The 15581-nt window shown below is 35.4% G+C and overlaps 1 protein-coding gene and 1 long non-coding RNA gene across 4 annotated transcripts; both read right to left on the bottom strand.

Annotated features, from left to right (window-relative positions):
- Positions 1-953: 953 nt before the first annotated feature.
- On the bottom strand, positions 954-3504 carry LOC127898926 (uncharacterized). Its single transcript, XR_008050647.1, has 2 exons — positions 3339-3504; positions 954-1442 (listed from the first exon to the last, which is right to left on the bottom strand). It is a non-coding gene; the product is annotated as an uncharacterized LOC127898926 (long non-coding RNA).
- A 734-nt stretch (positions 3505-4238) lies between these two features.
- Positions 4239-15346, bottom strand: LOC102607120 (DExH-box ATP-dependent RNA helicase DExH3). Of its 3 annotated transcripts, none has more exons than XM_006491978.4 (19): positions 14955-15346; positions 14527-14681; positions 14334-14421; positions 13998-14234; positions 13507-13602; positions 12533-12721; positions 12240-12399; positions 12010-12140; positions 11622-11792; positions 10864-11136; positions 10413-10607; positions 9526-9729; positions 8326-8395; positions 8045-8193; positions 6990-7295; positions 6837-6896; positions 5869-6021; positions 5663-5773; positions 4239-5074 (listed from the first exon to the last, which is right to left on the bottom strand). In XM_006491978.4, exons 1-19 carry the CDS (start codon positions 15174-15176, stop codon positions 4604-4606), a joined length of 3441 nt encoding a protein of 1146 aa, XP_006492041.2. In that variant the 5' UTR covers positions 15177-15346; the 3' UTR covers positions 4239-4603. The 3 variants fall into 3 exon arrangements, with proteins under 3 accessions (XP_006492041.2, XP_024948663.2, XP_006492043.2); XM_025092895.2 differs by having other exon boundaries at positions 14334-14416; positions 14955-15332; XM_006491980.4 differs by lacking the exon at positions 5663-5773.
- Between the last annotated feature and the right edge of the window lie 235 nt (positions 15347-15581).

The following is a 15581-nucleotide window of genomic DNA, read 5'->3' as shown; positions in this document are numbered from 1 at the left end:
ATCAACGGGTTTAACACCCTAGAGTCACTGGTATTCTTAGAATCAATGTGGATTTAATTTATTTTTTATTCTGTATTCTTAAGAATCAATGAAATGTTAGGACATTAAACTTTTGTTGCATCAATTTTATTTTTAATTAATAATTTAAAACAACTCATATGAGTGGTGTCCAGATCCAGTACTGAATCAGAATATCGAGCTCTAGCAATGGCTGCATCTGAAGTTTTGTGGCTTAAGTCCTTGCTGACTGAAATTGGTATTTCTCTTGTTTATACTCCTGTCATTTGGTGTGATAACCAAAGTGCTGCTGCCTTAGCAAGTAATCCCAAATTCCACTCCCGGACTAAACACATAGAACTTGATGTTCATTTCTTGCGAGAAAAGATTGCTAATAAGAGCTTCCAAGTTAGTTATGTTCCTAGTTCCCATAACTCAGTTGATATCCTTACAAAGGCTTTAGCTTATCATCCTTTTCATTACCTGCGAGACAAGCTCACCCTGACTTCACCAGGTTAAGCTTGAGGGGGGATGTTAAGTGTATAAGCTGAAGCTGCTGAGCTGGCTGATGACGTACTGATTTGTTGAGCTGGATTGGGTGGTTATTTGGTTTGATTAAGTTGTAACGATTTATCCAGCTGGCATATTATGATTGGAAGGCTGATTAGTTTGTTAACACTGCAGCTTTGAGCTCTACTTCTGTAATCAGTTTTTAGTGTAACTATAAATAATAGTTAACATGATCATAATGAATAATTCAAGATTTTAATCAATAAGAATTTTCTCAGTTAAAGTTTTCTTTCGCTTTCTTTTATGCCAAACACCTTTATTAATTCTAATACGGTAAAATTCTTATTCCTTTCTTCTGTATCTAGCATGGGGTGGACAACCATATAGTTCCTCTGATCCATGATCGCTCCAACCAAACACAGAAGAAAGGAAGGTTTCTTCCAAAATAACAAAGACATAGCGACTCCGCGCCTTTATTCTCAAGTGAAGATGACTCTATGTTCAAAGATAAACATAGAAAAAGAAATTAAAAGTTCTTTTAATTAAGCAGAAGCAACTGTAAGATTCCAAATATGGATATTCTTGCTTATAAGATTTCATGCATGCACTTTTTTTTTTTTTTAATATCTTGTAACATTTTCTCTGAGCAGCCAATCAAAAAGACGTGGACTTCCATCTAATCACCACCATTCGTCTCAACAATGAATAGGTGCACTAGAAGGACAAGGTAAAACTGCCATGTTTTTTGTTGTAATCTCTTCAAAATAATATTTTAAAATAACTCACATGCACCTTCCTGTAAAAAGATAAGAGCGGCTCCAGACGCGCTCCCTCTATGTCGTTTCAATGGAATCTTTGCTTTCTTTTGTGTCTGGCACTGGGGTGGTTGGACTACCATACAATTCCTCGAATCCATGTCTCACTCAAACCTAACACTGAAGAAAAGGAGGGTTCTATCAAATTGATAAAGAGTAGCAGTTCTATAGTTTTTTTTTTTTTTTTTTCAAGTAAAGGTAACTTTTGAAGTAGATAATGGGATAATGTATAATTGGAGTACCAAAATTGAAATTTGATTAACCATCCCATGCTTGTGCTAGTAGATAATATCAAGGAGAGGTAGGCTTCCATCTATGAACCATCATTCATCTCAACGATGAACAAGTGCACTGAAAGGACAATGATTGAATTTCATTTTTTTTTTTTGCTAATTTTGTAATTTAAAATAATTCATATCATGGTTTTTGTATTTAAAATTAGCTTAGCTATTATTAAGACTATGATGCTGGTTTTCTAAGAGTGAATTTAGCACTTGACAAAGCTGTTTAAATATTGTGCACTAAGATTCATACCAAGCAATTACTTAAATCACTGTTTTCTAACCCAAAAATTGGATAAAATGACAGATAACGTCCTCTTCACTCGAAAATACAAGCTTAGCTCAGGTTGCTCTCTCTCTCTCTCTCTCTCTCTCTCTCTGTCATTTCGACGGAATCCTGTGTTTCTTCTGTTTCTAGCATGGTTGGACAGCCATACGGCTCCGCTGATCCAGGGGCGGAACAGGCTAATCTTGGCTGGAGGGGCCAAAGAATTTTTAAAAAAATTCAATAAAATTTTTAATGTAAATAAGTAATTATTAATATAATGGAAAATAAAGTACTTTAATCAACTGGTCTTATCCACGATGGGACATTGGGACTGAAAAATCAGATAATAACTAGCAGTTGAGAATAAAGGATACTAACTAGAACTAGGGATGGCAATGGGCACCGCCCGCAGCGGGTTTGCCATTACCAAACCCAAATCCGCACAAAATTTAAATTACCAAACCCACCCGCAACCCGCAGCGGGTTTTAATTTTTTTTAAAAAACCCACCCGCAGCGGGTTTTAACAATTACCAAACCCGCAATGGTATCCGGCGGATTTTTTGCGGGTTTCCGTATTTAAAATCACAAATTTTTAATATATAAATTTATAATAATAACCTCAAATTCCATATAACATATTTAATTTTATATTTAAACAATGTAAATAAAAAAGTAAAATTTCCACATCAATTCAACACAAATTTCAAATTTAAGTATAAATTACACAAATCTATTTAAAAAGCACAAACTAATATCTAAAAATAATAATTACATTTCATATTATCATTTAAAATAAGATCCAAGAGAAGATATTCATTTTATTCACCACTATAAGCACCCATCCAACACAATGGCTATAATAATAATTAAGATTAATATTTTCAAATACTAATTCGAAGGGAAATGTCTTTAGTTTTCTTTAGGTTATGACTTTAGAATAGGAGATGAGTCATATACACACATACATAACTTTGAGCCTTTAGCTATTTAGTAATTTGATTAATTACATTATTTTCTTTATATATTTTTATATTTAAACTAAATTAAAAATATTTAAAAAAAATTATTGCGGGTTTGGTGGATATCCATGCTGGTATCCACCGGATATAAGGTTAATACCAAACCCACCCGCATCCATGTGCGGGTTTTAATTTATAATACTAAACCTGCCCGCAACGGATAAAATTACCCGCAACGGGCGGGTTTTGGCGGGTGGGTTTGGGCGGGTTTACGGGTTTGCGGGTTTGCGGGTACAATTGCCATCCCTAACTAGAACCATTCCAGTATTCCACGATGGGACATTGGGACTGAAAAATCAGTTGGCTACTCCTCTTAATTATTTGCTAACAATGACGATAGAAAATTGGAAACAATGTTCATTATTCAAGATTTCAAGTTCAAGAATCAAGAATCAAGACAAATACAAACTAATATTAACAAAATCATTGTTCAAGATTAAGAATTACCTTGAATTGATAAGTTGTCTGGTGATTCGTCAGTCAATCAAGCGTTACCCATAGATAAAAAAGTTTATATTCTTTAATTCTGTTTTGAATAGAAAATTCCAATTCAATATTTCAACTTCCTTATTAACGATAAACTTGTATTTGTATCTTATTCTTCTTCTTCGAGACTTCGACTCTTCTTCTTCTACAAGCTTCTTCTTTTTTAATTTTGTAAATAAACGGCACCGTACAAGCCTATAAAATAACTATTTATTTTAATATAAAATATTGGGTATTAAATTATTAAATTTTTTTTCTTTATAGGGGCCACTGCCCATGCTGGTCCCTTAATGGATCTGCCCCTGCTCTGATCCATGGCTCGCTCCAACCAAATACGAAGAATGGAAGAGTTCTCCTAAATTGACAAAAAGATATCGACTTCACACCAATATTTTTGAACGAGGGTGATTCTGCCAGTGAATAATAAGATAACATACAGTTTGGGTTCGAAAATGGAGATTCAATTAACCATCCAATGCTTGGGCAAGCAACTAATCAGGGAGATGCACTGAAATGACAAGGTAAGAAAATCATGTTTGTACCTATAATTTTTGCAAGATTATAAATTAAAATAACTCAATGATAATTTTTGCGTTTAAAATTAGCTTAGCTGTTACCAGGTGAAAGATGTAATATACAACTGAAATAATATTTAATGTGATTTAGATGATGAAATACACATTTTTTTCCTAGACAATAAACATATTGTTAATTTTATGAAAATTGTTTATCACCAATGAGATAAAATCATTTACATGTAGAATCGGCTAATTCAACTAAAAACTATCAAAATCCGGTATCTCTGTCAAGTGGCAAAATGACTTTGGTTCAGTTATAATCTCGATGAATCAACTCCAGTCATCTAAATGATTTCGGGACTTGAATATATAATGGAATTATTTGATGGCAAATGTGGTCACCTATAATGAAAAACTGCCTCGGCTATAATTACAGCCATTAACACATTTGATTGATAAATGATCAACAAACTACATACATATCATGATCTCTTTGTTAATAATGAAGACCTTGCCGACGGTGTGTATCATGTAGGTGGTTCCAAGAAGCTTTGAACCCCACTGACCTTTAGATTAGAAACCATAGGTTTGGCAATTCCACACTTCTGGACGATGATTCATTAAATGCTCCGTTTTGTACACCAGTATATGGCGTGAACATATACAGTAGCAGCTGTCGAGGAAGAGGCATTCTTGAAGGATTGATCATTACCCAGAGTGACGTTTAGATTTCCTACGTTTCCCGAGAAGCTTTAGCATATTATCAGTGACGTCTGGTGGTGAGTCACCTTCTTCATCTTGATTGGTATTAGAAGTGTGCGTTAACCAGGCCAACGCCTCAACAGCAGCATCCCTTTCTGCTAACTGCTTGTTTTTCTTTGGTTTGCCTACAAATTGCATTCCCTTGAATTCTACAAGTGCTCTGAACTCATTTGTCTTAAGGTGCTTAGTTTTGTATTTTGGAGGCGAATGCCTTGCTCTCATCAACAGAGTTTGTAGCAAGCTTTTAGGATTTGTTCCATCTTTCGTAAATCTACAGTTATCAGTAGACTCCTTAGACTTCTTGCTTTGACGACCAAAAACAAATCTTCCCTCACATAAATCTCCTGATACAAGCTCTTGAACGGCAAGCATAAGGTACTTGCCTTCCTTAAGAATGTCAAGGCTAGGATTGTCAAGCTACATCATCAAACAACCATAATCACTAACTATAACAAGATTTCTCATAAAAGCACGAGAAAAATCATAAACTCAGTCCTGAGAAACACCTATACTTGAATCACAATTATAATTGCCAACCATAATTAATTTGACTTATGCAGGGTCGAGTGCTATTGAGGTTTTCTTTCATTCTCAGGCTTACCACACATGCATAACAATTATAATAATTTCTCTTAACTACCATTGTTGTCTCATATTATTAATGAAATAAATTATTATTAGCATACTATCACATATACTTTGGCCTTTTAAATGGTCATAAACCCCCAAGTTGAAGATTGTTGGCACCATGGCATATAAACCCCTAAGTTGAAGATTGTTGGCACCATGGCATAAAAGAAATGGGTAAGTTCGACGCCTAAGTATTCCATTTCTCCCCCAAAAAATGCATGACCATTTAAAATAATAATAAAGAAAGAAATAAAAAGGAAAAGACAGAAAAAAGAGAGAAAGGAAAAGACAGTAAAAAGGAAACTATTAGTTGCATGTGAAATGTGATTATTAATGAATGATATAATTTAAGCTCTACCCCTTCTATAGACACACCTTTTTCTGAATAAGCTTATCAAGTTCCTCCTTAAACTTTAAAAAGCATTCTGCCAAGCTAGGATCCATGAAAAAATCAATGTAACCTTGCAGCATTTTCAAGTGGCCAGCCTAAGAAGAGGAAAGTTCATGATTGTAAAATTTATAGCAGTTGGATATACTGAGAAAATAAAAAGCAAAATATTAATCTATGGACGATGAAGTACCTGTACCCCAGAGCTTAGAGCCCCACCGAAAAGGATTAGTATGGAATCAGATATTCCAGTGGAATCACGTATGAAAACTGCATTGACCTTTATTTTTTCGCCAAAGACCAGCCATGGGTAAGGAATTGTCTGGTAACGTGCATTCACAGAATTCTGAAGCAGAAGCATTAAAGGTGTAAATTAGCTGTATGAATACCTTAAGCAACATTTGCCAAGTACCAGAAAGAAAGTAAATACGCAGAAATTTATTGCACGAAAAAACATTGAAGGACAAGTAGATGGATAAATATTACTGCTGAGGATACTTGTTATAAGAAAGTGCTATTAAATATTCTTAACTGAAGATGTAGTTGTATGACACGACGTGTCAGGCAGATAAGAGATTTTGTATTTCTTTTAAAATGAAAACATAATCAGGAACAACACTGAACCAGGATAAGTCTGAGTCTCCATCTATTAACAATTGTGCCAGGCTTCAATTATGTAACTATCAAAAGTACATGCCTTGGCCAAGCCTTAAGCTAAGCTATATCAAAGATGTGGTGAAAGATTTATATATACTAGCTACAATGTTCCATAAAGGATGCAAAGTATTTGAAGTTCATGTTCTCTATCAGACAGACAAGCAGCCCCTGAGCCATTCAGCATAAGCCATATATTCTTCTTGGTGGGTATCAAGTGTTGAATAAGCTCCTATTGCAATAAGATATAATCATGTTTAAATCAAAATAAATTATAATGTGAGCTTAAATTCAGTATCATCGCAATGTTTTTTCTATATAGAATGGAAATTTCAGTTATCCCAATGCAATAGAGGAGAAACAGCAAAAAACTTGGATCCACTGATCCACATCCAAATTCAAGGAGAAAAATAACTAAAAATAAAACAATTAAAAAAAAAGGCTCACTTTCATGACCCAACAAATACATGTCTACTTTTGGTTAGACACAATCACTTGTACACTTACTGCATATAGAAAAACTTGACCATCATCCATTGTTTTGAAGGACATGGACGTCTCTCTATGCTGAACATAAAGTGAAAAGCAGTGAACGTCAGTGAAACTAACTAGTTTCTGGATGAAAGACAGCATGAGTAGCTTTAAGCAGAGAGAACTTACCACAACAGATGTTATGCCAGGATACAGGCCAGAACATATGACTGCCCGGACCAGTGACTGGTTGTGACTTAATTTATTGTTGCCACCATCTTCATCTAGTAGGCCAGCATCTCGTAAAATGAATGTAAACTGCTTTCGAAGAGAATGAATGGCTTGAAGAGTTTGTGCAGATAGGAAATTCCTCCAGCAATACTCATATCCTGATCCTTCTCTTTCAGCATCTTTCCATCCTTCATATGCACGGACAAGAGCCATATGATCACTGTAGTCCTTTGCTGAGAATCTAGACTTAGCTATTTCAGCCAACTACACCAGCAAGAAAAAATCAATAATTAATGCAGGAAGCTTCCTAAGAAATGAAATCTGATGCTTCCACTTGCTAGGTCCCAGCAAGCTACAATATCACAACAGTGCATCTTTCAGTGTTTGTGTAGATGCACATCTGAGCAGTTCCAAAGGCCAAATCAATGAGTAAATCATCCTAATCATGCAAAAGATCTGGACTAATAGTAATGGACAAAATTAAAATTCTAATAATCCCATCCTTTTCTTATATCAAATTGTTTTTTCTTTCTGCGACAGCATTCGCATTTCCGAACTCAAAAGAATAACACAATGTACTACAGCACCATTCATCTATTACAGCTTCATTAAGATACATGATATCTTGTTGTCTAGTCTGTGCGCAAATTTATTATGGAAAACTCAAAAGAGTAACACAATGTACTACAGCACCATTTGTCTATTATAGCTTCATTATGAGACATGATATTTTGTGGTCTCGTCTTTGAGCAAATGTATTATGGCAAGATTTCAATGGCTAATAACGCTCTTCACGTTTTCCATCTCATATTCTTGCCAAAACTGGTGCTTTGGTAAAAAAGAATTTGCTTTCTGGGAGCATAAGAAGCATCAGAACATAGCTATCAATGAAATAATATTTCATGCACATGAAATCATGCGCTACAAGTCTGCATTATTAGCTGTGGAGTTGACATTAATAAGACAAACAACCCATACAGAGTTGAATAGTAAATGATGATTTCCTTACTTACATTCTTTTTTTCTTGAGGCAAAAGGAAAGGATCTCTAACACTAAGCCCAGATACTATTGTTAAAACTGGATCAAAGCAACGAAATATAGCACCCATGACTAGCATTTTCCCTAGCTTGGGATCTACTGGCAGCATCGACAAAAATTTTCCTAATAGCAAGGTTAAAAAAAAAAAATTATAAAAACAAAGAAAGTGGTTAAATAAACAGGAAAAGATACTAATACATATAAACTAAACACAATTGTAAATCTCTCTCCTCATAATAGGATTACCGAACTAACCAAGATTTGTCAGATTCTCCTTCTCATCCAATGCACCAATCCTCTTTAAGAAGTCGACAGCATTTTGGACCTGTCATTGGAGAACTTCTCAATTTATGCCATAGCATAGGAAGTTATTGACAAGATAAATATAGATAAAAACTGTATTTATTTGGATTTAAAAAATCATACATAAAACATCTTTTGATACGTAGGAGATGACAATGCACACATAAGTGCGACTAAAATGTGCATGTTTAAATTGATTTAAGCATTTTGTTTAAAAAAAAAAAGGTTCAAATTCATTCACACATTTTTGTATCTCCATGTGTTTTGGCTCATATAATGAAATTGCTGACTCTCCTCATTATCTCTTGGTCAGATTTCCATTGATGCGCATTGGTATGCCCTTAGCACATCTAAATTTCTAGATCCAAGGGGATTGCAGATCTTAAGTACTTAGGTGGACCAACTATCTTCAGGGCATAGAATATTCCTGCATGGAATTTTATATATCTTAGGTTTACTTGAGTTGATCTGATGACACAGGATCATTACAGGGTTAATACAAGTTCTTATTTTTAGGTCTTGATATTTTGCTACATTAGGAAAATTTTAGTGGGTAGAATAATCTTTTTCTTGCTCATTAATGAATAAGGTTTTAAAGCCTATAAAAAGGATGGCAAATGGTAGTCATGGAATATGAATAATTTGCCCCACTCCTAGGCCAGCTGGGGTTATTTATAGTTGTAATCTCTAATAATTTTTCCACCTCCTATTCCCTTTTCCATGATTTTACCACTTAATATTTTGTTCTAAGTGTTCATTAATGCTTTGTTTCCCATGTTGACTCCCAGATCTTCTCTACTTTTAATCTACTAGGCTTTTTCTACTTACTGTCACTCAAGTATTCTTTAGTACTCTCCTTCTCTTTCTCCTCCTTGATCTGTTTTGCATACTATTTAAGAGAAAAAGTAGTCAATTCCAGGTTTGCAGTCTCCATCATATTGATAAATCTCACGGATATGCACGCAACGGGAGTAAGAATCTCCTCCAAGCATCATAATTCAGGAATATCCTGCCACAGCCCTACAATTGGCCTTCAGTAATAATTTTGATCCATCTTCATATCTAAGTAAACTTGCAGTTACTAAACATATGCAACCATTCATAGCAAGGATGAGGAGCTGAAAGTATAAATAAATTCATAAAATTACTTACAGCCAATGGTTCTGGTGGCTGCAAAGCTGCTGACAAGAATTCTCCTATGCTTCCAACTTGCAAACTCTTTATTTGCAAGCAGAGAGAGTTCAAGGGAGTTCTCAAAAGTTCAGGAAGTTGATATTCAGCAAAGGCTTCATAAACACATCTGGGGTATAGGTGGTAACATTGTCCAGGCTGGACTCGGCCAGCCCTGCCCCTTCTCTGCAACCGACATATAACCCAACTGACAATAAGCATCTTTACATGCTAAGATGGATAGAATAGACTCCTATCCCAAAAGAAAAAAAAAATGCTAAGCTAGACAAATTAAAAGATAACTACAGATGTCATGGTATGGGGAAATGGGAGTTGGCAACAAAACTTCTAGGCTTTGTACTATGTGCACAATCAAAAAGATACCATCTAGCAAAGGCTTGAGAAAAATAATAATGCATTCACAAATGGCCGCAGGTTTGCAAAAATTCTGAGGGAAACCGTCATTATTACCATAAAAGCAAATACCACCGGCCAGCAATAATAATGCACATCTATGCACGCATGTTTGTGATAATATGAAGAAGGAAATGATTAAAACCAGAAGAAGGTAAGGGCTCTGCCAATTTCACTGACCCAACAATGCATTCAAGTTATTTTCTTTTCTAGCTAATCAATATTGTTGAAGAACAAGAAAAAAGATATAAATGCTCTCTATCTTCTTTAACTGCACAAGTCAAGTGAATTGTACTAACACAACAATACAGGAAACAACACAATCTCACCATCCATCACATTTCTAAAAATTAGAAGATGATTCACATCCATAGCCTTCTGACCATGGTGCAGAAACAATTGAGGATTACACCAGTAACTGAAAATTGAAGCAACCAATGTACAAAGAAACTTACTTGTCGAGCAGATGCCTGTGATATCCAAGAAGGTAGCAGACAGGGAGTGTTATTCAATGCATCATAAGTGGTCTCCTTCGCTTTCCCACAATCAACCACGAAGACTATGTCATTAATTGTAATACTTGCCTCTGCCATATTTGTTGCCAGAACAATTTTGCGAATATTAGGAGGTGCTTTCTCAAAAATGAATTTCTGCAAAAAGTGATGGCAGAAGTTGGTGAACCTGACATGCATAAAACTCTATAATGAAATGCTAATCATCTTACGTTTTCATAATGTTATAACCATTGATAAATTTAGTAAATTACAGCATGCAACTGAGGCACAAAGTACCCTAACAAAAGGGAAAAAACAGCGTTGACTGCCAGGCAGGACTATTTTCATTACATAGAATTTGCTGATGGAACGAGAGTGCAGATCCCCATATTTTTTAAGCAGAAATACCTACCTGTTCAGATGTAGGCATTGAACCATGACAAGTTAAAAGCAGAACTCGATTAGGATCTCCCAAAAGGGGATGAGACTTAAGTTGATCCCTCAGACAGCTGATATCCTCCCAACCAGTCATAAATACTAACACAGCACCTGGACACTCTTTTCGACATATGTGGCATAGAACTGCCTCAATAAGATTAAATCCTATGCAATCGGCTGTCCAACTTGCTAGAGAATCACGTGCTCTGGAACTATAATTTTCAAAATTAGATTTATGAAGAGCATCCTGCCAAAAAGAACAAGAATCAAAGATCAAGCTAAATTCCACAGAACACTTAAGAATAATAATATGCATTTTCTGTAGCATGCAACCTAATTCAATAGTTGAATAAAAAGATATTGACAAAAGCTTTTCAAATTTTGATATTCAGACCAACTTACAAATGAGAAAACGGAAGACTCGTGCTCAATTATTGATTAAAGTGGACTAGATTGAGAGCCAAGATTACAAATTCAAGCAAATGACGAAGAGTATCATGTTAAAATTCTTTTCCAGCAAAGGCAAAGAACAACAGTTGGATTGTCGTGAACAATAGTGTCTTCCAAAACAAAGCTTCAGATAGACATTAAGTCTGTCACATTTTCAGAAGGAAATATAATGATCACATAAGAATGTGTCCATAAGGTATTCATATTCAACATGAGGCTACTGTGAATGATCATGCCAATATATTCTTTTTATCCAGCTGTGCAGACAGTTTACTATTGCACCTCAACAAGAGCAGTGATCTGGTTTTTCCTTTTCCGTGGCAACAGCTGCCTCTGTGTCTTCCACAATTTCTCTTGTCCATAGTCATCAACTTGGTTTAAAGAAGTCAACTTATATCCAGTCATTTCCAATACATCTTCCAGAAAGTGTGCTTGAACTGGATATGTGAAGCCCTGAATAATATAGAAAAAAATAATTAAAAAAGAAAACATACACTTTACACTGAGGAAAGCTAACACAGGAAAATTTTATCCTACATGTATAATGAGAACCTGATTCAACTCTTCATAACAAAATGCACAATACCGGAGAGGAGAATGTAAATAATTTTACAAGATGCAGAATGGCGGTTGAGATGAACATTAAGAATGAAATCAACTTCTACCTTACCGGAATGTGAATCGTGGGAGCTCCGCCAAAATAATTGGAGAACAGCTCAGCATTCAGAGTGGCACTCATTAAAATCAACCTCAAATCCCGACGACGTGGAAGAAGATCCTTCAAGACAATCAACAGAAAATCTGTAATACACAACATAAAATAAAATAAAAAATCTCAAGACTTGTACAGGAATGCTACTTCAGAGATAGGCATGATAGTAATATTATCAGTAAGCACACCTTCATTCATGCCTCGCTCATGAATTTCATCAACAAACACATGGGTAACACCATTCAAGTTGTGGTCACTTAGCAGACGTCGAAGTAAAATACCACTGGTACAAAAGAGCAGATGGGTATTTTTTCCTTTCATACCCTCTAATCGAACTTTGTAGCCAACCTACCAAAAAATATCTGTTGTAGTATAGTGGCAAAATGGAGAAAGCTCTTTAATTCAAAGACTACCAACTGAACAATGCAATTTATGCATCTGTGTGTGCATCTGCTAGTCTATTGAGGGAGTAAAATCTCACTGTTTCACCAAGAGGCTCCCCTCGCTCTGCAGACACTCTCTCTGAAACAGCCATAGCAGATATTCTTCGAGGTTGTGTGCATATTATGTTACAAAATGCTCCACGACCAGATTCTATTTCTGACTCTAATATGTATTGCGGAAGTTGAGTGGTCTTACCACATCCTGTTTCCCCAGATATCACTATAACCTGCAATAATGGCAATTCATAACGATGATGACAGTGAATGAGATATATAAAACATGCAAAGAAAATTATCGATTCAGATTTCTTAAAACCTCTCATAATTGTTCTTCAAATGAAGGAGATGCTAAAAGTCGATGATGGTAAGAAAAAAACATAGTCACTTAGCATTTTTAATGAAAGATCAGATGGAAAAAGGCCTTCAATTATGCTGCACAATTATTTTGCAACTTAGTTATTGCTAAAAAGGAGAAATAGAAGAAGATCTGAAGAGCATGGACAAAAGGCAAAAGGAGGAGTAAGTCCCAGGACAGATAGTTCCATTTTATTTCCCCATTTTACTTCCAAAATTAATTTCCAAGTTAATCATGAGAATAATCATCAACCAAACTGGCCCTCATTCATAAATAGTACCAATTCTCAGAACCAACAATCTACAGCTAAACAATAAAATACACCATGATTTTCAGATGATGTCACCCTAGTCATTTCCCTTCAGATAATTTTAATCATATTATCTTCATTTTTTAAGTCAAAACGAAGATTTTACTTAGAACATCTAGGGGGAAAAAAGGAGTAATTTCCACCCAAAGAACCCAAAGGTAAAAGATAAATAGAAAAACATAATGCCTAGACAAATACATCAATCCTTTAGAAACATAAAACCAAATAGATGACTGATAAAATAGTCCTTCAACACAGATTAGCAGAGGAAAATAAAATTTCTCCAAAACAAAATGCATAATGTTTGAAAAACTCTGCAGAAATTGACCAATGAGATCAATTGTCACCTGATTCCGAGCTATGGCTTGGAGCAGCCTTTCCTTTTCCTTGAATGAAGGAAGAGATTTCCGGAAGTCCAACATCTTATTGCCTTCAGGTGATTCCTGCAAATGTAAAGGCCATATGTGTAGAAATAAAACCAGAATGATACAGAAGGTAATGAAAAAACTTTGTACTTCGCATTATAACACTGAAGGAAGCTCCACAAACTGGGAACTATGTGATGCAGAAGAAACCCACTTGGAAGCATCAGAATACTGCTGTGCACGAGGAAATGGGAGGGAAGGAGTTAATAAGGATGAGAATTAACACAAGACCCTGTCCTCATCTCAGACTAGTCATAACCAGCAAATCGTGAACCCTTGGTGATTAGTCATCAAACAGAGTGAAATGGTTGTGATAGCCAACTACGTTTAGCAACTACATGGATGTCCAATGTGTGCATAGATCATCACAATAGAAATATTAGATGTTAGTCCTCGAAGTAGTGGAATCATACCTGCCAAGCCCTTTGCATATTACGCATTTGCAAACTCCTCCTCTGAAGAACTTTCTCCATTACAGAACCATCAAGGAAAGAATCTGTATTCTCCTTCATATTCACATTTTCAGCCAGATCAATAGGCTTAGATTCTTCTGACTTCTCACTGATCTTTCCAGAACTTAACTGAGTTCTATCCAGGTGTTCCTGCAGTAGACCCTCTACTCTCCTCTGCAAGCTTAGGGGGATAACAACCTACAGAAAAGAAGCATCAAACTTTCAACTCTCTAGATTGAAAAAACTCTACAATATCAATAGAATCGAAAGCTCCCAGGATCTCCCAGCAATTATTACCTCCCTTTGTGGCCGCCTATCATCCAAATCAGGCCTGTAGTTGGGAAGAGGAAACTTGCTTACAACCACTGCTTTTCCGTAAACTTGACTATTACATCAACAAACAGTGTGTAAGACAAAACAACATAACATCCTCCATAAACGACAAAATATATACATAGATAAACACATAATGCACACAGCAGTAATATACCTATAAAGTCCCATCCTTTTAGCAAGAAATGAGATCTGCTCATAGTCTCTTCTATCTCTTTTATCCCAAGATGTGACTTCCTGATCGGTTTCGCTTCGTAATAGCATGCCAAGTTTCCACTTCCATTCATTGATGTTGGCCACTGTCGATGATGCCTGGCATCAATACCTTTTATTAGTACTAAACCACTTACTATGTCCCCGTCTTTTATAACATATATTCTATCACTTTCCATGAAGCATAACCACTTAATACTGTTTCTGTAGAGTGCATTTGTGTCTATTTTACAATGTTCTATAAACTAACAGAGCTTTTTTATTTTTATTTTTTTTAAAAGCACTTTATTAGCTAAGTGCTTTTGCTACTAAGCATTAACAAATTAATTGCATTAACGAATTAATTGAAGTGAAGTAGAGTTAAAAAAAGACCTTATGGCCTTCAAAGTCGCACTCGTACTCATCATCGGAGAATTGCTCAGCAGCATACCCGCAAAAACCACGTCGTTTTGGTGCAAGAGGAAGCAGCACTTGAAGGCTGAAAACTGGGTCATTTCGAGCTCTATGAGTATCGGAAGGGCGTAACGAATGTTTGCTGGAGACTGAGCGTATTGACCGCAGAAGAAATCCCGCTAGCTTGTAACTTCTGTGCATGTTCTATAGTTCTACGAAGAGAGAGAGAGAGGGGCAGAGCACTCATTTGTGCAACATTCGCTTGAAGCAGATAAAAAGATGTCGCATTGGTAAACCTAATTTAGAATTCACAGAGATTTTGTGTGCTCTGATGGTCTTGACGTAAAGGCAGGACGGAGGAAGACGAAATTACAAAAGGAGTAACTGCGTTTTCATAAGTTTTAGGTTTGGTAATTTACGGATACCTCCCTGAGGTTTTAATGTATTATAGACACTGCTATAATTTAATAAAAATAAATTATAAAACTTTTAAGATATTAATAATCACAACAAAATTATTTAATATAATAATATAATATTATTATATGTAATACTATACACTATAACTCCAAACATTGTACAATATTTATATAATGTAATACTAAT

This window comes from Citrus sinensis, chromosome 7 (assembly GCF_022201045.2).
Source record: "Citrus sinensis cultivar Valencia sweet orange chromosome 7, DVS_A1.0, whole genome shotgun sequence".
Classification (NCBI taxonomy): Eukaryota; Viridiplantae; Streptophyta; class Magnoliopsida; order Sapindales; family Rutaceae; genus Citrus; species Citrus sinensis.
This window is presented reverse-complemented; position numbering and strand designations above follow the sequence as displayed.